The 21,571-nt window shown below is 41.7% G+C and overlaps 3 protein-coding genes across 3 annotated transcripts; all 3 read right to left on the reverse strand.

Annotated features, from left to right (window-relative positions):
• Window positions 1-328: 328 nt before the first annotated feature.
• Window positions 329-1,846, reverse strand: LOC307256691 (gastrotropin-like). The gene is made up of 4 exons (XM_080035750.1): window positions 1,640-1,846; window positions 1,367-1,527; window positions 796-885; window positions 329-655 (listed from the first exon to the last, which is right to left on the reverse strand). Exons 1-4 carry the CDS (start codon window positions 1,704-1,706, stop codon window positions 596-598), a joined length of 378 nt encoding a protein of 125 aa, XP_079891876.1. The 5' UTR covers window positions 1,707-1,846; the 3' UTR covers window positions 329-595.
• Window positions 1,847-6,370: 4,524 nt separating this feature from the next.
• Window positions 6,371-7,471, reverse strand: LOC307256894 (5-hydroxytryptamine receptor 4-like; the record flags this gene model as incomplete). Its single annotated transcript, XM_080036010.1, has 1 exon — window positions 6,371-7,471. The coding sequence occupies one exon, from the start codon at window positions 7,469-7,471 to the stop codon at window positions 6,371-6,373; it is 1,101 nt and encodes a 366-aa protein (XP_079892136.1).
• A 1,167-nt stretch (window positions 7,472-8,638) lies between these two features.
• Window positions 8,639-20,078, reverse strand: LOC307256358 (alpha-1A adrenergic receptor-like; the record flags this gene model as incomplete). Its single annotated transcript, XM_080035287.1, has 2 exons — window positions 18,935-20,078; window positions 8,639-9,204 (listed from the first exon to the last, which is right to left on the reverse strand). Exons 1-2 carry the CDS (start codon window positions 19,899-19,901, stop codon window positions 8,639-8,641), a joined length of 1,533 nt encoding a protein of 510 aa, XP_079891413.1. The 5' UTR covers window positions 19,902-20,078.
• Window positions 20,079-21,571: the final 1,493 nt, after the last annotated feature.

Below are 21,571 nucleotides of genomic sequence, written 5' to 3' on the forward strand. Positions count from 1 at the left end.
TACTCCACCTTTAAAATACAATTTTCACATAACATACAGTATGTTATCCCAGAGGGCTGCTTGCATATGTTCAGCACATGTGTCTGTTCCATGTGTTCCCTATTCAACCATTAAACAACTCTCATGCCAAGGATGATATCTATACATAATCCAAATCAGTTTCATCTTCATGAGATATTGTCATTTGCCTCTATGTAAAAGTTACAAAACCCAGCTGTTTGCCTGGTTTTAATCTTGAGACCTCGAACGTCAGAGAATATTAAGACAACTTCAATGATGTCAGAAAAGTGGAAGAAAATCAGATTATTGCTCAGCAAAACAGATGATATACAGGAGATGTTTTTATTGGATCAAACATAGACACTGGGAAAGGAAAATTGCTCCCTCATTGTAGAGATACAGAACATAGTTTTACCTCATTTAGTTTCAAAAGAACAAACAACAGCCGTGCGAAACCTCAAGATGTTCCAGCTGCTGACCGCTACAGATGGTAACTTTGTTTTTCTTTGCTTCCAGTAATCAGGACAAGAACTTCCTTGATGTGGTTAACCTTCTAGAACCGCTCTCCCAAAAAGCATGTTGAGTCCCGCAGTCATTAGATCCTTTTACTGACTCTTTTGAATGTCACACCCTTTTCTCCCGGAACTGTGCAGATCTAGAAGAGATGGTGTGATGAATTAGAAAGTGAAAATACGGCAAATTGCAATTTTAAATTCCGGTTGTTGTAACATATTTTGCTAGATTTTTGTTGTTGTGTTTTTTGTTTTACACAAGGAAAGGAGTTTCTTGCATTACCATTACTAACTTATCTTCGACCATCTCTGCTGTGAAGTGGTACTGAGGAAAGTTGATTGCAATCTTGCTTCCTTCCATAGTGACAGGAGCCTGCAGGTCACAAGGACAAAAAGGTCGAAGAGAAAGGGGAAGTGTCCATTTAGCTTGAATACATGACACATTGTTACTATATAGCAGATCTGAGGTTAAAGTTAGAGTCAGCGATTCTGGAGAATGCTTGTTGTCAAAATAACTTTTTGTCAATGTCAGAGGTTTTCTCATCAGGATCCACTACCTGTCCCTACTGTGTGTGCGCGCTGAATTTCTTTTGGAGTTAATACCTAGGCTCTGTAAACGGATTTTAACCAAGGACATGTAAACAAAGGGGGCCCACAGTAGCAAGCAAAATGCCTATTCACAGAACCTAGGCTGTGTATTTAACACTGGATTTTTTTTTAGCGCCCATACAGTACGGAGAGGTATAGCAGATCGTGAGGAGATATTCACTGATTTTTACGACAAGTGATTTTGACAACAAGAATTCTCCGGAATCACTGACTATCACTGAAATCATGTTAACTCATTTACTCACCTTGAATTTGGAGCCCTTCATGGTCGCCAACTCACACTCCTGTCCCACGCTGAACTTATTGGACCAGGTCCAGTTGGGAATGCTCTGCGTCCAGGTGAAGTCGTTGCCCTCCTGAAGCACCTCTGTCTGTACTTTGTGCTCTGTCTTGGCATTGAGGAGCCCTGGGAAATACCAATACCACAATAACACATCAATCCTAAAAAAGTTCACACAAGTCACAACTTACATTTCTCCTTTTGTGGCTCACGTATGAAATACACACAAAATGAATACCAATAGCTTCCAGAAACTCCTCATAGTTGTCCTGACTCTCGAGCTCGTATTTCCCAGCGAAAGCCATGATGGTGAAAGAGGTGAGATGCCGTGAGGAAGGAGTTTATGAGACAAATCAAAGAGGAGTGGCCTGCTACAGACACTCTCTTTCTGTTCTTTTTAGATTTTCTGCCTCTAACTTCCCTCTCAGGCACAGCTCAGCCCCACATGTGTGTGACACATGTCAGCCGTTAGTTTTTTTCCATGACAGTTTTTTATCTTTGTTTTGCTACAATGCTGGAGCTTGGCAAAAAATTCAAAGCATTTCCCAGCTCATGGCAGCGCCGGCACTCTGGCAAGTTTGAGCATGTGTGTGTGTGTGTTTGAGTAAGAACATGACATAGAGTGTGTGCCTGTCACACCTCTCCAACATCCTGTAAAAAGAGATCAGGTGTTTACTGTGCACACAATATGAACATACCCACGAGATACAATGATGTTGACAAAGAAGTTTTTTTTTATTTGCAATGTGTTCTCCTATCTGTTAGTTTTTTCGAAAATGGCTGCAATTAATAATTATTTCAATATTGGACATTATGTGGATTTTTTCTCTTGATTAAACAATTCATATTTTGGTCTAAAAAATGTCATTAAACACACACACAAAAATATAAAAAATCACAATTTAAGAGCGATGTAGTAGTCTATACTCTATATTTAAATGAATTGCTTTGCTTGACCAACAATCCCAGAGATATATAGTTGAATAATCAGAATCATAGAAGAATAAGACCGTTTTTTGAAAGACTCAAAGCTATGAACAAATACTAAAAATGTACTTTCATAAGCAAACACACATAAAGTAAATTATTAGGTTCATTTTCTGTTGGTCAATTACTAACTAATTATTTGCTGCACATCCTCAAAAAGGCCATAATGGGTTCGAAATACTAATCGGTGAGAAAGAGATGCTGATGGAACTGTTCATGACTGGAGTGCAGTCACATAAAGCAATCTACGCCACAAGGTTGGCAAAACCTTGAAGGTTGCTGAATGCAAGGGCTTCCATCATTTCATACCAAATACAATGTGGAAGTGCAAAGGGACATATAGGAAGAGCCGACTGTGTGCCAAAGGTGACGTGAGACGGAAATATTGAGTGCCCTCAGCTGAAATAGAATTTGAACTCAAAGAGGAGTTGAAGTCATGTTTGTGAAAGCACTCTGCGACTCCCCTCTATATACAGTATAATCCTTATTCACCTTCTGACCTCCTGCTTTATCCTTGAGAGATGTTGTGATGTGCTGTATGTTCCCAATGTCTTGTGCTTCATTCTAGCAGATACAGCAGTGTGTCCATGTCCTTACCTTGACTTTGATCTTAATTTTGGAGAGATCTTGCTTTATCCACATCGGGGTCTTCACCATTGTGATATTCTACTATGTATTCCAGAATAAAACTCAACAACATAGAAATAATGTATTCTGTTATCATCCATGATAAATAAAAACATAATCCAAAACCAAATACGTAGGCTTCATCGACAGCATTTTAAATGAGTATTATTTGGATGTAGAATCTTTTAGCAGCGGTGTAATCCACCAAATGGAAAATACTCTTGGTCAGTGAACAAAGTCATGATACAGTATATCTGTTGTCCTTATAGACTTCTTTATTGGTTCATTTGTGTGCCCTTGATCTAAGCCTCTTTTACCTATTGGTATATATATATATGGATGCTTCAATGTATAGGCAAATACATCTTCAAATACATTTAGACAAAAGGAAAAATAAGAACTAAGCTTGAAAAAAATAAAAAAATAAATGGCTGTCTGGCGGAAAAGGTATTGTACATTTAGCGTACAATTGAGAGGATATATATATATATATATATATTAGGGCTGTCAAATTAACGCGTTAATTTCGATGAATTAATCACAGAAAAATTAACGCGATTAAAAAAATTAACACAGATTAATCGCACTTCTACATTGCCCTTTGACCCGGTGCAAAAGAGGTGAGACGATAGCGGAGCTGCACCTGTAGCTTGCGGAAACGACCCGCACGGGATTAAACAGTAAATAAAGAAGCATAGAGAGGGCTCTATGGATGTGTTATGGGCTGCTCCGGGAAAATAAGCATGAAGGTAGGAATACGTCTTGTGTTATTCTCCACAGTGTCTGTGCATTATTGGTTTAGTGGGTGCCTAATTAACAGTGTAGGTTCAAAACAGTAGGCTATCTCTCAATCTTCCTCCGTCTCACTTCTGTTTGCTAGCTGCGATCGTCTCCCGCTAACGGACACCCTCACACTCTTCCTAGCAGATATTCCTGTCTTTTTTCCTCCTTTGTGTGTGTGTGTGTGTGTGTGAATTTATTTAATGTAGAAACCTCGCTGAGGGGAGGAGACAGAAGTTACGAGAGACGGACAGAGAGAGAGAGAGAGAGAGAGAAAGAAAGAAAGAGAAACGAACGGTAGCCTATACAGTTGTTTATAAACAGGCATAAAAGTGTCATATAAGTATGCGATTAATTTAGATTAATTAATCACAGAGCCTGTAATTAATTAGATTAATTTTTAATCGCTTTAATCGCTATATATATATATATATATATATATATATAATATATATATATATATATATTATATATATATATATATATATATAATATATATATATATATATATATATATATATAATATATATATATATATATATATATATATATATATATATATATATATATATATATATATATATATATTATATATATATATATATATATATATATATATATATATTAGGTTAGCATTTATACACTACCGTTCAAAAGTTTGGGGTCACCCAGATCATTTTGTGTTTTCCATGAAATCTCACAGTTTTATTCATCAAATGAGTTGCAAAATATAGTTAAGACATTCATTTTCAATTCAATTTGTTGAGGTATTCTGAAGAGATTTCACTCCACACTTCCTGAAGCACCTCCTACCAGTTGGATTGGCTTTTCTTATGTACCATACGGTCAAGCTGCTCCCACAACGGCTCAATAGGGTTGAGATCTGGTGACTGCGCTGGCCACTCCATTAGAGACAGAATACCAGCTGACTGCTTCTTCCCTAAATAGTTCTTGCATAGCTTGGAGGTGTGCTTTGGGTCATTGTCCTGTTGTAGGAGGAAATTGGCTCCAATCAAGCGCTGTCCACAGGGTTTGGCATGGCATTGCTAAATGGAGTGATAGTCTTCCGTTCAAAATCCCTTTTACCTGGTACAAATCTCCCACTTTACTAGCACCAAAGCAGCCCCAGAACATCACATTACCTTCACCACGCTTGACCGATGGCGTCAGGCACTCCTCCAGCCTCTTCACTTGCTCAGTTGTGCACCAGGGCCTCCCACTTCTCTTTCTATTCTGGTTAGAGCCCGTTTGTGTTGTTCTCTGTAGGAAAGCGCCTCTGTACACTTATATAGGTATTCCATTAATAATCAGCTGTTTCTAGCTAGAATAATCATTTACCACATTAACAATGTCTAGACTGAATTTCTGATTAATTTAATGTTATCCTCATTGAAAAAAACTAAGGACAGTCACATTTCTAAGTGAGCCCAAACTTTTGAACGGTAGTGTATGTCCATCATAAGTCTGACTATGTGAATGGGAAGTCAATTTTGTTTTGACTAATTCATTCTGATGGAGATAACAATAAATGTCTAGAGTGCATCTATTCATGACTTTACCTGCTGTGGAACCACATGACAAATATTGAGTGAGGCCTAAATGTGTGGACAAATAGTCCAGAGAACTCATTACCAGCTGCTGGATGACTTTTAAAGGTTGGTGTCTTTGTCAACATTAAAGAGCTTGGGAGGCTTTTTATCTGATTTATCTTCTCTTTTAGTCTCTGCAGAGGGCCTACAGGTCTAGATTGACCTTTAGCATCTTTTTGTTTGACATCACATGTTTGAAGTGTATTGCCCAGAGAAATATCATTTCATTGATACAGTAGGTCAATGAGGAACAAAGTCCACACTCATCCCTGCTTCAAATATAATCGTTGGTCGTGCTTGAGAGTCATTTTGAACCTCTTCTGGCATCACTTTGATATTCTACACGTTTCACTTGAATATTGTTACAGTATTCTTGCAACACATTACACAGGTTAATGCCACAGAAGGACCACATCACATCACACTGATGTACACTGGCGCTTTCTTGCATCTTTCTGTTGCCTTTCTATTCGTGCATCCTTAAAACGTTGCCTTTTGATAAGTCTGAGCGATTTCTCAAAGAATGCGACCATGCTTCTGTGTTAGGGTGGTTGACTTAGCCGGTACAAAAACAATAATGTTATGTAGTAATAATTATAAATGTAATTACTATGTATTTTTTGTTGTTGAGGCGATTGAGGGGAAAATGAAAGGGTCGTGGCTTGCACCTAGCAACCAGTGTACCACATGTCCCTGGTAAAGTCCCTGTAGAGCAGCAGTTCCCATGGCAACAACATGTCCATTGTTCGATACCTCAAAGACGTCATGAGCTAATAGATTACACTTAATGAGTGTGGTTAAACCTTTCATCAATTAACTATTCAAAACGTTTGCAATGAGTCAGGTCATTTCCCATATCGCTACTAGATATATATAGCAAGCCTGGACTTGACGACGGTAAAATCTAATTGCATTGTGGGAAATGTAACAACCCTCCTTCCCAACAATACATTTGCTAACATCATCAGGCTAATATACCCACATGATCATCTTGAAATGGTCTCCAAGGTAACACCATTTTGTGCTCCTCTGCGAAAGAGCGAGCAATCCAAACCCGCTCTTAGCTGCCTACAGTCGAACATAGCTGCAAACATGTGACGGTAGTTCTTGTTGAATAAAGCGTAGAGGAAGGGGTTCAGAGAAGAGTTAGCATATCCCAGCCATGCGGAGGCCTCCAGGAGAAGGGGGCTGATGCTGTAGCCCTCCATGGGATTGACCACGTTCATGCAGAAGAACGGAAGCCAACAGAAGACAAAGACCCCCATGATCAGACCCAGTGTCTTCACGGCCTTCCTATCCTTCTTCAGAGAATATCTCTCCAGGCAAGCTTGGACTCTTCTGGTGGAGATGGTCCTCACGGTGCTGTGGTCCAACCCAAGCTGCCCTGTATGCTGATCGATTGCATGGATCCACCTGGCTTGTCTTCGGGCGGCCATGAAGATTCTCCCGTAGGCAAACAGCATGAAACCCATCGGAACAAAGAAAGAGATAGCTGAGGTGGCGAAGGCATAGGGGACATGGAAATTGGCCAAACAGGTCTGCGTATGTAGCTGTGTGCTACCAGTGCCCACCTCAGCCTGAGTGTACATCCCAAGAAAGACGCATAGGGAGGAGATGACCAGAGGCAGTATCCAGCAGAGCATTAGCAGCAGAATGGCCACACGCTTAGGAGACATTCGGGCGGGGTAGTGCAGTGGGTCGCACACCGCCACATATCGGTCCAGTGCCACACAGCTGAGGTGGAAAATGGAGGACGTGCAGAAGTATACGTCCAGCAAGAAGTGTGCTCTGCAGAAGCAGTGACCAAAGTGCCAGCTGCTGTCGACGGAGCGCGCTAAGCTGAAAGGCATCACCAGCACAGCAACAAGGAAGTCTGCCACCGCCAGGGAAACCACAAACGCATTGGTGGTTGTCCGCAGGCTCGGGAAACGCGCCACCGCGGCCACGATGAAGAGGTTTCCCACGATGGCCAAGATGGGAATGGGTATCAGCAGGCAGAAAACTAAGACTTTTCCAGTGGTGCTTTGAAATAAAGTAGAAACACTGCCGTTAAAAGTCAGGTTGTGTTCCTCTGAGGTGTGAATCATGATTCGACAAGAACCAAGCCATCAACCACTCGATATGAAATCCATCGAGGGTGTGTGTTTGCTTGCAGTGCGATCATGACTCACCTGCTACTGTACTTAGGTTTCTATGTTCTTAAGCCATATGGCGCTGCATGACTCTTTATGTGTGTGTGTGTCTGTGTGTGATTAATCCATTGCGAAAACAAAGCCCATCAGGAGTAAATGATTAACCAGTCAGTGGAGCATCAGGTAAGTTAGGTAGGTATCTATAGAGTTACACCACTCATCATGGCTGAGCCGTGAGTGAATGTGCCTGTCTATGTAAGCTATAAACCCTCAGATTTATCTCCTATTTATTTGTCTCTTCTCACTGCTCTCAAATGCTCCACTAAATTCCGACCCTAATATTTCCTATTCTTTAGCCAAGACACCCAAAAACGATGCTGGTCGGATTGAATGTCTAAAGTGCTTGTTCTTTTCACATCCATAAAGTAGAGTTGCAGACAAAAAAAGTTTGCAGCATTCGAGCAACGTTCTATGTTTATTCATCGATCACATTTTTCTAATATTAATATTCGGAACAACTTTGAACATCAATTATACAAAACACAAGACCATATCAGTTTTTTTTTATGATTGTGGGCATAGCAGATAAACCAGGTTATACTTTATTTCCACCACATACCATTAAGATACCAAGTGACTGCAACAGAAAGGTGATCATTTGTCTTATTATTATTACACATTTTACACTGGTCAGGGTTCACTGTCATGTTCAGTCTTTTCACAGTTCTGACATGGATTAAAGGGAAGGCTTGTGTTGCGTAGGTCATTTCTTCCTCTGAAAATGTCTTTTTTTTTATGTGAAATCAAAACGCATGCTATGGTTTCTTTCCTATCCCAAAGAGGGCATCACACACTACTTGTAATGAACTGTCTTTGCTGTCCTTTGACTGAAACCAACCTGTCTAGGTCAACCCACGGATACAGTAACATAGGACGAAAAATACCTTTGATACAGCAGCATAGTCAAAGCACAGTTATCTTCACCTGACATTGACCAATAAAGACGACGATGACGACAATCCACTGTCTGATGAATGATCATGGCACCATGTACAGCGAGTGCAGCGAGCCTGCGAAATCTTACATCCTCTTTAATCCTTTGAAAAACACATCCTCATTTCTTCACACCTTGTCCTCGGGCACCATGCTGTCTTTATTGATGCCTCCCTTGTCTCTGTTCTTCACAAAGGAGAAAGAGAAAATACCTCCAGTAGTCTCCTCGGTTGGTTTGCCTCCTCTCAACTCCCCTTTCAAACGTCCCTGCTGACAGTCTACAGGGCTCCCAGGCAGCAGGTTGGGTGTAGAGGGAGTCGGGGTTGTGGCCCCCCAGATGTATAACGTTTCCCCTTCAGGGCACGGCGGGAGGCCCTTGGTCAGGTAGCTGGGGCTGGGACTGGCCGAGGAAGGCAGCGTACGTTGGCTGCCGTTCAAGCAGACAGAGTTGTGATCCATGGAGTCTTTACGCGAGTGTACGGATGATCTGGAGTTGGAGGACCGGTAGTTGTAAGCCCTCAAGCCGGGGCGTTTGCGCTGGTGACACTGGCACTTTAGGATGCGAATGAAGGCCAGTTTGAACTCTCGGCTGTAGTAAGGGTAGATGATGGGATTCAGGCAGCTGTTGAAGTAGCCCAGCCAGAAGATCACTTTGAAGAGGACTTCGGGCGGGCGCAAGTTCACATTAAAAGACCCTGCAAAAGCAGAAAGGAGAGAAATTGAGAATTGTACACATTGTCAACTGAAGTTGGAAGTACAATTAAAATCAAAATGCAATGTGAGGTTGTTGTTTGTGAGGCTGTTATGTTGCGTATGTTGCGTATGATCATTCAAACCTTAGCAAACCAAACCCATAAATAGAGTCTTGTAGAAATATTTCACTTATTACAAAAATATGTTTCGAGCTACTACAGGTGAAAATCATAAGAGATGCACTGAACCAACTTTTTTCCTCCTCATACTTATACCAATACCCGAGTGATAATGCAAACCTAGGCGTTTCCTTTTCTGAAATGTAAAGTTTGTATCTCTTACTGCCAGGAAGTCATTGGAATAAATGCCATGTAAGTTAACAATAAGGCCAGGAATGGCTGTGAATGAATAAATACAACTGATATGGGAAAGACTAACACTTTTGAAATGACAAATCACATCATGGCTTGCTCATTATACATCAGCAGAGAGTCCTTATTGATCCTCTCCGTGACAACAGCTCATATTTCACCCAGTAGGTGGCAGCAATGATTAAGACTAACATTCGGCTTTACGGTCGGATTTGCCTTCACACAATAGAAGAAGCACAAGAGCAAGAGACCAGAAAGGGCAACCAATTTCAAATGTTTTTTTTTCTACCATTAAGTAAAGACCTTTTTTCAAAAAAGCTCATGCAGCCACTCTGTCACAATTCACCAGGTGGACTTTCATAGGAAATACAGAGAGAGTGGGATGACCCTGAATTTCTTTTCAGACAAATACACCCAGCGAGAGAGGCTTCGCTCAAGAGCAAAGGGTAGATATTTTATTTGAGATGAAATGGCACGTTCTCTCTGATAAGGTCAGAGGTTACACTTCCACTCCAAGCTTTCCATTTTCCCACACCTGCATGGTGTCAAGGAGCTTTGTATGCGCCAGACATTTTCTACGTGTACCTAACCCAGCTGATGTTTGTACATATGTTGGCAGTTGGGGAGGCATGTTGGCTATTTTTCACAATTACATACAATCCTCATGATGATAACGACAGCATTAGAAATAGACTCTGAATCGTTTGTCATGCATGCTAATACGTTATGATGGTCTCTATTAAACTACATTAATCGTCACTTGCGGTGCCTTTTTTTCCTCCTGTGGCCAGGCTTAAATAAAGGAAGAATATCTTTCAAATTAATGAGGTGAGAGGGGGAAGCCTGCAGGTAGTAAAAGGGAATTAATAAGCACAGCTAGTGTAAGCTAAGTGTGAAAGTAAAAATGACTGTGGGTGTTTGTGTGTGGGGGCAGAATATGTGTACAGTAACATTGGTTCTGAGCACAAACCCACATTCTTAAATTAATATTAAATCCCTGCAGAGACTGAGGAGGCACTGTAATCTCAGGCTTTAAGGTGTGAAATTACCCCCGGCTAAGATATCATAGGCAGACAAATAGACACCTCGGCATGGATATCAGATGAACAGCTTTTCAAATGATTTAAAGCAGTACAATGTACTGTAGCCAACTATACAGTAGAGTTGGCAACATAGGCCACGGGTTGAAATGCATCATTGGCTTCAAGTAGTGATAACAGCCCAAAGTGAGTTTTGGTTTGATGCCACAAAAACCTGTGCCTATCTGCAACTATGCAAAATTGAATTCTTATCAAGTTAAGTCTTTTATTTTTCCATTCAGGATCCAGAAAACACACACAAACACACACACACACACACACACACACACACACACACACACACACACACACACACACACACACACACACACACACACACACACACACACACACAGTCCTTATCCTGACCCCTAACCTAAACATAACCCCACCCTAACCTTAAACAAAGTCGCCATGCTCCCACTTGAAAATTTATGTTATGGAAAGGAAGCAGAGTCCCCAAAATGTGACTGTGTAAGTGGCAGAGCCCTCTTTTTTTCTTTTTCTTTTTCTTTAGACCAATGTTTTGGTCTAAATAATTAATAGCCTAATAATTGAATCAGTTTATCTGGGAGGTAATCCGAAATTAACTGATCACGTCACGTTCACGTCCTAGCACAGTGTGTATTGAGTTTATTTAAAAACATTTGGAAATGGGGCTGCCCTCAGTTGCCCATGCACTGTGTATAGTCTATAGCCTATTTCAGCCTCGTCTGTAAAAAAAAAAGAAAGCTGGACAACAGAGTTCTTTGGCTTCGTTCCTCTCACTGCATTTAAATCCATTCATTATGTTACAGAGAAATATGTCCTATAAAAGACAAAGAGCTCCAAGCCCATCCCAGAGGACCCTGCATAATATTTTATTTTAAATTAATATTTTCATGGAAAATCCATCTGCCTTTCTTCAATAGCTTCTAATTCATCCGACCCAGCGTCTCCAAATTATTTGTTCACACAAAATTTCTCAGATTTAGCCTCTTAATTTTCCTCTCAAAGTGCACCAGATTCATGCATTTCACTTTAAATCTGGACATTGGAGACACTAAAGGGAAAACACTGGCTGTGGGGGTAACATTCAACAAGGGGCAATAATTTGGGCAGCGCTACGATTGGAGAGGGGCCCCCTGATCATATTCCGCTTAGGGCCCCATGAAGGCTTGGGCCGGCTCTGCGAAGTGGGTCCTAACAACTTTAGCAATATAGGCAAACACACACTCACGCGCACACACACTCACGCGCACACACACTTAACCTAACCCTAACCTTGACAACTGAGCCTAAAATCAACATTTTACCAGTTGGACCTACAGTAGGTCTTCTGTCTCCAGTTGCGAAAGCCGTCCCCAATTAACTGGCCATGTGTCTTGTTTTTGTTCCTGAGAGGGGCTTAAGACAGAACACACACACACAGTGCTCAGTGTCGATTTTTACACCAGGAAAATATTAAGGGACAAAATAAATAAATAAATGTCACTTCCAACCTTCATTAACTGAGGGGCTCCTAAGTGACAGCACTACAAACCGTGTGTGTGTGTGTGTGTGTGTGTGTGTGTGTGTGTGTGTGTGTGGGTGGGTGTGTGTGTGTGTGTGTATGTGTGTGTCTTGGCCTCATGTACTGTAGATGAATGGGTCTTTTTCTTAGGGGCTGGTATTTTCACATGCTATTTTCGCTAAGACACTTAAAAGTGATTACATAACTGTGAGAGTTATTCCTTCGATCGGGTTACAGAGTATGGTGCAGTGTTATTAGGACTTGGTCATTCTTCCATTTTTCTCCCCATCTTTCACTTTTTCCATCACCCTTCCTGTCTTTCTCTCGTTCATTGTAGTTGGTTGTAATGATTGATTAACTGTCTGCGTCACAAGTACAATGTTTTTTTCTCTCTTATACTGGTCAAGTAGATAACAAATATCGAAAAAGCCAATAAAAAAAGACCCAAGTTGAGCTTTTGTAATAATCTAATCATCAAAAATGTTTAAATTTTTTATAAATGATAAATGGCTGATATTGATATTGAGCTAATCTGCAACATTTAAAAAAAAAAACAAGACAGACAAAAACAACAAGCCCTCACACTGGAGAAGCTGGCACCAGAGAATGTTTTGGCATTTTTGCTTGAAATTATACTTGATTTACTTATTTTCTAAATAGTTGTAGATAATTGATCTTATCTTCTTTATTTGAAAAATTAAAGTAGCTTATCTGTTTCTTAACTGACAGACTGATAAGCATGTACAATATGTTTGGGTAAGTTGACATATTCAATGGCAGAACTCATTGCTTGAGGGACACCGAAGGAACTCAGCCTGTGTCTCTCTCACACTGAAATATCTTGCTTAAAGGTGGAGTCAGCCATTCTGGAGGAAGCTAGTGGTCGAAATCACTTTTTCTCAAAATCAGTGAATATCTCCACACGAGCCACTATCCAGTGTTAAAACACAGCCTAGGTTCTGGAAATGGGCATGTACTGTAGTTAGCTACGTTGGCCCCAGTTTTTCTTTCACTTACCCTTTGTTTACATACCAGTTTACAGAGCCTGTGTATTAACATCAGATTGTTGGACAGTATTGACAGGTAACGGATCGTGAGGAGATATTCACAGATTTTGACAAAAGGGGATTTTGACAACAAGCGTTCTCCAGAATTGCTGACTCCACCTTTAAGTCTATAGTTGAGATGATTGAGAAAAATATGTTGTTCATATACTGTAAATATGAAATTCATAAGCTTGTCATATGGGCTATGAGAGCAGTTTCTGCAAGGACTAACACAGCTGTGGGGCTCTGCTTGGCCCCCAAGAAGGAACGGAAAATATCTGAAGGCCCCAACACATATCAAAAGACGGGGACACAGCCAGCATGCTCCAGCACCTTCTCTCCACACGAGCTCAGGATTAAAGTGTAGGAAACACAAACAGAAATCTGCTTCACAACAGACCTTCCTGTAGCCAGATGGTACATGTTTGTGTGTTTAAGTGATGTGTTGACGTGGTCCATTTGTGTCTCTTGTAGACTGTTTATGTTGAAAAGGCTTCATTGTAAACTGCAGAGAATGCAAGGACTTGGCTGTGAGACAATAGCATGTAGATAACCATGAAAGGGTTATTTTTGGTGCACTCTACCCTTCTGTTAAGAAAGAAAAAAAGTTAGCACCTCCTTCCTGCGGACAGGCACACACATCCCACTATTAAAAGGCAGGAACATCTTGACAAAACAAGGCTTCCTGTTATTCTCATTAATCGGCAGAAGTGATGCCTATTCTGTGCCATGTAGAGAGGGCACACGTACACATGAGAGGACACACACACACACACACAACCACACACACGCACACGCACACACACACACACACACACACACACACACACACACACACACACACACACACACACAAATTGACACACATGGACAATAACACACACACACACACACACACACACACACACACACACACACACACACACACACACACACACACACACACACACGTACACATCTACAACTCAGACATCCTGTTTCATAACTCACCCGTGGATATGATTAATATGTCTTGATCCAAGAGGACAGAGGTGTTATTGCCCACACAGATTGCTTTCAATGAAACCAAAGCATGATTCTATTTTTGGAAAATTGGGTTGACATCTCAGGGCCCGCTTTACCTTCACCCCTTACCGCCCTGTGGCCCACTCTGCCACCTTACTTCTACATCATGGCTTTGACAATTAGCACTCTCATTATCTTTCCACTTCAATAACCACTTCAATTACTTGACCCTAACCCAGGCACAAGGGTTGGCAAGCAGAAACATTTGACGCTGTATACCATCCAAAACACTGATATATGGAAACAATGGGTTAACAACTCAAAGTGTTTGTTTTTCGCTCACACACACTGCTTGCTTGCATTCTAAATGCGAGGCCTTCACAGTACATTAGTGCTGGGTGTTAAAGAGCCATGGGACAGCGTGTGCAATGAAAAAACACGACTGTCCCCCGAGGACTGCTGATTTCTCATCAGCTATGTTGGGGAGGGATGAGAACAGCTCTTTGCAAAACCTAAATATAACTCTAACCCTCCACTGAATCTTCACTGTTTATTAATCTACACTTAGAGACAATGCTCCAATGCTTACCAACGTTATGTGTTTACGTTCCCTTTAGCTTTCTAGTCTTTGTTTATATGTCTTCAAGGCTTTTGTATGGGAGTTTTTTTCAATCAGATAGAGTGTCTAAGGACAGACAAGGGGTGTCATATGCTGTACAGATTATAAAAACCCCCTTGAGGAAAATGGAGTTGTTTGTGTGGCTGGCCTATTTAAATAAAGGCGCCCTGACTTGACTCGGTGGACAGGAAATTAAAGCTGACAAACTTTCACGTCACACATATTTGGAGTTTTAGACTGTTGGTCAATGAAAAACAAAAGGATTATGAAAACATCTCTTTCCGTATTTTTCATTACTTCCTGATATTAACACCAATGATTAATCAATTAATCGAGAAAATGATGAATTTAAAGTGAGTTGGTTCTAGTTCTAGTTTACTGTGTATGTGTATGTAGCTGGTGACAGTAAGAGTCTTCTCCTTTCATGAGTCAAGTTTACTCTGATTTTATCTTCTTGTTCCGTGCTTTTAATATAAACCTAGTCTGTTTTTTTAAATGAAACATAAACTCCAATTTGTTTTTGTGACGTCAACAAACATTTAATTAAAATCCATGGAAAATGATTCTGACCTAAGCTCTATAACACCAAATGGATTTTCAATATCTTGTGCATAATCCCCTAACATGTCCCCTGTCAGCCAGCATCAAATACTTTACATTTCGGAAACTTTCCAGTCTAGAATTGAACAAAGTACCCTGTGTGTCAGAACATTGTTCAAATGCTCGTCAATGAAAAATACATTGTTGTTATCAAACATTAAGCTGCTTCCATCAAATAAAAGATCTACGAACGTTTTTGAGAAACTTTGGCTGCCTTTGTTGCATCTGGCAACTTAAAAAGCCTTTCATGGTCAATTTCTGCTCCAGCCGCAGATTATTACTCTGCCACTATGATACCTTACGATGTAATTTTTTCATAATATACAACAAGAATTATTTGAAGTTTCGAATTTACTTTAAGATTAGAAATGTAACTCATGCTTGACAAACAAGTAAGTGCTCAGTGCGTGAGCGTGTGTGAGATAATTTGGGCAGTTTTTTTTTTGGTCCAAGGGAACTTTACTGAAGTTACACTAACTTAATAAGTTTGATGTAATGTTTACAGTCTTGTAATCTGTATACCTTACTTTGCTCCAAGTTAAAAGCCTAAAAGGAGACACTGAAAAGGAATGACTCAAACTCTGGGACTGTAAGCTGCGTGTTTGGCCATGTAAGTACAAAAACACAAACAAGGTATTCACAGAATTTGAATGAGATATGATGTTGTGAAAGAGAGCGTTCACATCTTTCATCAAAGCTGTGTATGTTCTCAGGTTGATACGTTCAGGGGTCAGAGCAGAGGCTACAGTGGTTCCCGCTTAACACGATCACGTCTCAATTTTATCTTTGCAGGCTGCTAATAAAAATCCACTGTGAGAAGCAGCTGCAGCCACAATCACGCAAATGATCATACAGTACTAGCATATAATTTTCCAGCCTTTCTTCAAACACAACACACACACACACACACACACACACACACACACACACACACACACACACACACACACACACACACACACACACACACACACACACACACACACACACAATCTTCACACTCGTGCCACCCGCTGCCAATCAGCCCAAAGTCACACACCGCCAGCCGAGACCCACCACATGCGTTCCATATCAGTGGCAGCGTGCAGAGGAAGGAGCAGGGTAATCACAAGTGTGAGACAGGAAATCCCACTCTGTGGGTGGAGGCTAATGAATACTGAGGGAGCAACATGAGGAGAGCGCGGCTGCAGCCATATCAGCCTCCAAGTATTTGGGTTCAGGAGAGAAGTCACACGTGCGCACAGAGGCCCATAAAAAAAAACTTCAAGTTAAAAAACGACAACATCTCTTACAAATCCCTATTAATAAAAAGTGGAGGCCAGTTTCATTGTTCCGCTTTGGCACAGTGGACATTAGGGCTGCACAATAGTCACGCTGAATGTTCCCTTCCTTGCTTTTATGAACAATTCCAGTAGTTAAATCAATGACAATTGGCTACAAAATGTAAAGCAAAACAAGCTATTCATTTATCATTCACGCAACATCAAACACAGCTGTGGGGCTCATCTCAATAGATGCTGTTACTTGCCGTGTTCCTCCCTGAAGGCCCAAAAGGTTGATCCTATTGACTTGTGTTCTTAATCAAGAAGGTTGAAACACAGTTATTGGTTGTCCAAACTGACTGGGTGCTAGGTTTTATTTTAAATGTTTTTTAAAGCTGTAATTTTAGATTCTATTTTTTAAATGTCCAGCAGGATTGAAGTGTTACAGAATAAGAGAGGAAAAGTGTTCCTACATTAGAAGAGACTTTAAAATGTTATGTTTGGGGTGTCTAAGTGTCAGTAAATGTTTTTGAGAATCATGATATCAATTCTTAGGGTGCAAATCCCCATTTTAGCAAGAATTGTGCAGCCCTAGTGGACACGGACATATGCATCACATGGACTCCCCCAGCAGAAGCCTGAAGAGGTTTACTTGGTGCTTTGTCACAATGTTTCAGTATGCTACACCAGAGCCTGGACAGATAAAAAACCCTGGGAGGGGGGGGGCTTTCTTGGCAGCTTGTTGATGGGTGTTACATAAACAGGCCACTCCTAAACCCTGTTTCCTTCAGCAGACCCTGCTCCCTGAAGCCTTTCAGATCACAAACTCACAACTCTAGGAAATTACATTTGTTACGTGGGTGCTTTTCGGTATGTCAATAAGAACGGCTCGAGGCCAAATAATCCCAGCTACGTGGGGCTGCATATAATAATCCTGCCCTCCAGGTGTGTGTGTGTGTGTGTGTGTGTGCGTGCGTGTGAGTGAGTGTGTGTGTGTGTGTGAGTGAGTGTGTGTCCATGTCAGGAGGTGATGAGTTGCAGTTAGAAGCCAGCAGCATAAACACATTCCCACATGAATGTATGGACACGCACACACACACACACACACACACACACACACACACACACACACACACACACACACACACACACACACACACACACACACACACACACACACACACACACACACACACACATGGAGACAAACACACAGGAATCAATGCCTCTAGCAATCACGCAATTAGGCAAACAATTATCTAAACCTATACTACAACATTCCATTCGAGTTCAGACTCTATTAAGGGTGGTGGGGGGTTCTTTTGTTGGGACTCCATCACTTAGTTAAGACAATGTTTTTCTTAACCTCCTCGACTCAAAACAGCCCCGCAGCACCAGCATCTCACCACCACACAATGTATTGTTTCATTTCCTCTGCAGCCAGGACGGCAGAGTGTTGAAGGCTTGCCAGTGTCAGTGCATGGCATGAGGCCTGTGAATTAACTGACCCGAGAGGCCCCCTCCACTGTGCACTCAGCCCACTCAACGTGTGCATTTGTTGCACCAACAGATTAACTGTGCCTTGGGGAAAAAAACAAAGATAACACCAACAATGTTTTCATTAGTGTGAAGAATTCCTTCTAATTCTCTTGAAAAACACGTTCCATCACTTATAATGGGCCCTTGAGAGACTCCCACGTTAATGTTACTTTGGTGTATAGGGTGAACAGTGCAGAATTGGAACGTTTGACAAAAATTTTAAGTTTGAGAGATAAAATATGAAGCAAGCTATCTTAATTACATAAACATAGTCTGTGAGTACCTAGGAATAATACAGATATACCCTAAACTGCGTCATATATTGAATGCCGAAATAATATATGGATGCTTTTCTATCTTATTCCAGCAGTATAAATTGACCACTCCAGTATATCAAAACCCACTCATAGGTTCGGTGACAGGTCAGAGCAGTAAATGCTCCCGGGAGACTTTCCAAGTGCCAGCTATTGATATAATTTAGGGCCTGCACTTGCTCTTAACTGTCTCATGTTTAACCTCACACAGACATTTAGATGACTGGGATATTTTTTCTAAAAGTCTTTTATTGAATATTATGAGTCATGATGCTCTAAGATTGGCTGGAGTGGGTTTTGAGGAAAAAGGGCTGGGGGGGTTGGGTTGGGTTTTTGTATTAAGCCTAATAAGTTTCATGTATGACAATATAACAAACCACAGCACGAGTGACCTATTGAACCTACCTATGGGTAAGGCGAGAAAGAAGGGCAGCCAGCAGAGCGTAAACATGCCGACCACAACACCCAAAGTCTTCGCCGCTTTTTTCTCCCGGGAGAATTTCAGAAGTTTCACCGTGAGGGAACTTCTGGCCTGGTGCGCGCGGCCCTTGCTGGGGTCTTCGTGCACCTGGGAACCCTTGTGGATCCTGAGGGTCAGCTCGCTGGAGTTCATCCTCTCGCGCATCACACCGGCCTCCAGGTTCTTAGTGGTCCGTTTGGCGACTATGTAAACCCGGCAGTACATGGCCAGGATTACCACGAGAGGGATGTAGAAAGAGCCGAGCGAGGAGAAGAGCGCGTAAAAGGGCTCCTCGGTGATGGCGCACTCAAAGTCGTCCGGCGACGGCGGCTGTTTCCAGCCGAACAGGGGTCCGATGGAGATGACCACCGACAGCACCCACACCCCGAGCATGGCCAGCAGAGCCCGCTTCTCTGTCACGATGCCCGGGTACTGCAGCGGGTGGCTCACTCCGATGTAGCGGTCGATGGAGATTACGCACAGGCTCATGATGGACGCGGTGCAGCACAGCACGTCCAAAGCCGCCCACATGTCACAGAAGATCCGGCCGAACACCCAGTAGTTGAGGATCTCCAGTGTGGCGGATACCGGCAGCACCGTGGTGCTCAGCAGCAGGTCGGCGATGGCCAGGTTGATGATGAAGTAGTTCGTCGGGGTACGCAGGTGCCTGTTGCACACGACCGAGAGGATGACGAGGATGTTGCCCGCGATGGCGAACACGATGAAGGCGCCCAGCACAATCCCGAGCGGCACGGCCCGGGTGAGGTCCAGCTCTGTGTACACCGTGTGGTTCCCACCGGAGCTGTTGGTGAAGTTGTTGGCCAGCTCCTGGGAGAGCGTGCCCGGAGTCCCGTCGAGTTCCAAGGAACCATTTTTCCACAAGTTCGTGACATTGTCAGTGTTCAGACTCATTTTGACTCAAGAGGTCCTCCATAGCAGGCTTCAGATCACTTGTAACTGCAACTCACGAAAGAGCTTTTTCTTCCCATAAATAAACTGTCTAAGTGGCCAAAGTCCGCATGGTTTAACCGTTCCCAACGCAGCGCCTAGGCATTTTCTAATCAGAGAAAGCTGTACTGTCCCCATATGCAGTCTGTCTCCCTCCACTCTCCTGAGCGCTCAGTGGAGAAGTGAGGGGGGCAGCAGTCCTCTCCTCTCTCCTCTGCACCACACACAGCTCTGCCATGCACTGACCAGATACACCTAAACACTGACTATGGAGCGCGCATGACGCGTCCTTGCACAAACATCGACAGTGTGCTGGATGGAGTAAATAATTGCTCGTTTTGGGAGTAGCGCCCCTTTGTTGTCTTGTATTTTGTTTTCCTCACTGTGGGAGGGCGCTTAACAGGACAATTAGAAGGGGAAGACCTCTGTGCCAAAACCACTTTGACTTTTTCTGTGCCGCTTTTACTTTGAAGTCCATGTAAAAAAAAAAACAGCAAGCAATCTAGATCATTTGGCTAAATTAAAACATGACTCAATGTGTTCTTGAACATTTATTTTTATGTTACCTATGAGAGTTACACAGACAGACAGACAGACAGACAGACAGACAGACACACGCAAAAACTGTGTGGAAATAGCCCGTGAAATAAGATATACCCAGTTTTCATCTATGTGGTCCTTGAAAATATTTAGGATCTTCGAGCAACTTAAAAGTTTAAGCCTTAAAGGTCAAATTGACTTAGTTCCAAAATCAGATAAAAAATCACACACAATCCCATGGCTGTAACAGGTATTTTTCTTAAAGTGAAATGCATTCCTATTTTGGTCAAATGCAGGAGTTCCTCAAGTGAACCTCATTCTGGATATGAGCTCAGTTAGCGAGGAGTGACTGATTTAATGGGCTGACTTCAGACACATGCACATTCCTAAAACGGAGGCCCCTCCTGTTCAAGAGCTTTTTGGCTACTGGCGATGGTAAGACTGGTGGAGGACAGATAAGCACGCTTCAAAGATGTGTAACCCCAAATCAAAAACAAAACAAACATATTACTCTTATACAGATTATTTAAAGCTCCGTAAAGAGGTTTTTCATTCAACCTCTACATTTTTCCCCTCAGGAATCTTTACAGTCTCAGGTTACATTTTAAGCCAATGCATCATGAAAGTCTCCGATGTTGTTAAAATTTGAACGGGTTTATTTAATATCAACATATTTTGTGAGGTTGCTCTCAAATTTAATCCTCCATTACTTATTTAATATAATATTAAAGCTCTCTATTTCAACAATCCACCATGGTTTTGAATCTCAATTTCTTTTTTCTCCTTAACCTTCTTTGTTGTTTTAGGAAAATAGCTGATCCCTTCAAGAACATCAACCGGCACCATCTCCTTTACTTCACTACTGCTGTGCTCATCAAGTTGTTTCTGTAGATAGCGTGTGCAGATTTAGACATACACATTCTAAAATGGCATGTCAATTAATTGTTCTATTCTTAGATATTTTTGTTGCTGATGATTGATGATGTATCTAATAAAAGTTGCATTATGATGCAATTCCAGATCGACAGGTTCTTCCCAGCTCAACTTCAAACTGAGCGTCCACCTCTTGCATATACTTTCATTGCAACTTCATT

The sequence above is a fragment of the Ammodytes marinus genome (genome assembly GCF_949987685.1).
Source record: "Ammodytes marinus genome assembly, chromosome: 10".
Taxonomy (NCBI): domain Eukaryota; kingdom Metazoa; phylum Chordata; class Actinopteri; order Uranoscopiformes; family Ammodytidae; genus Ammodytes; species Ammodytes marinus.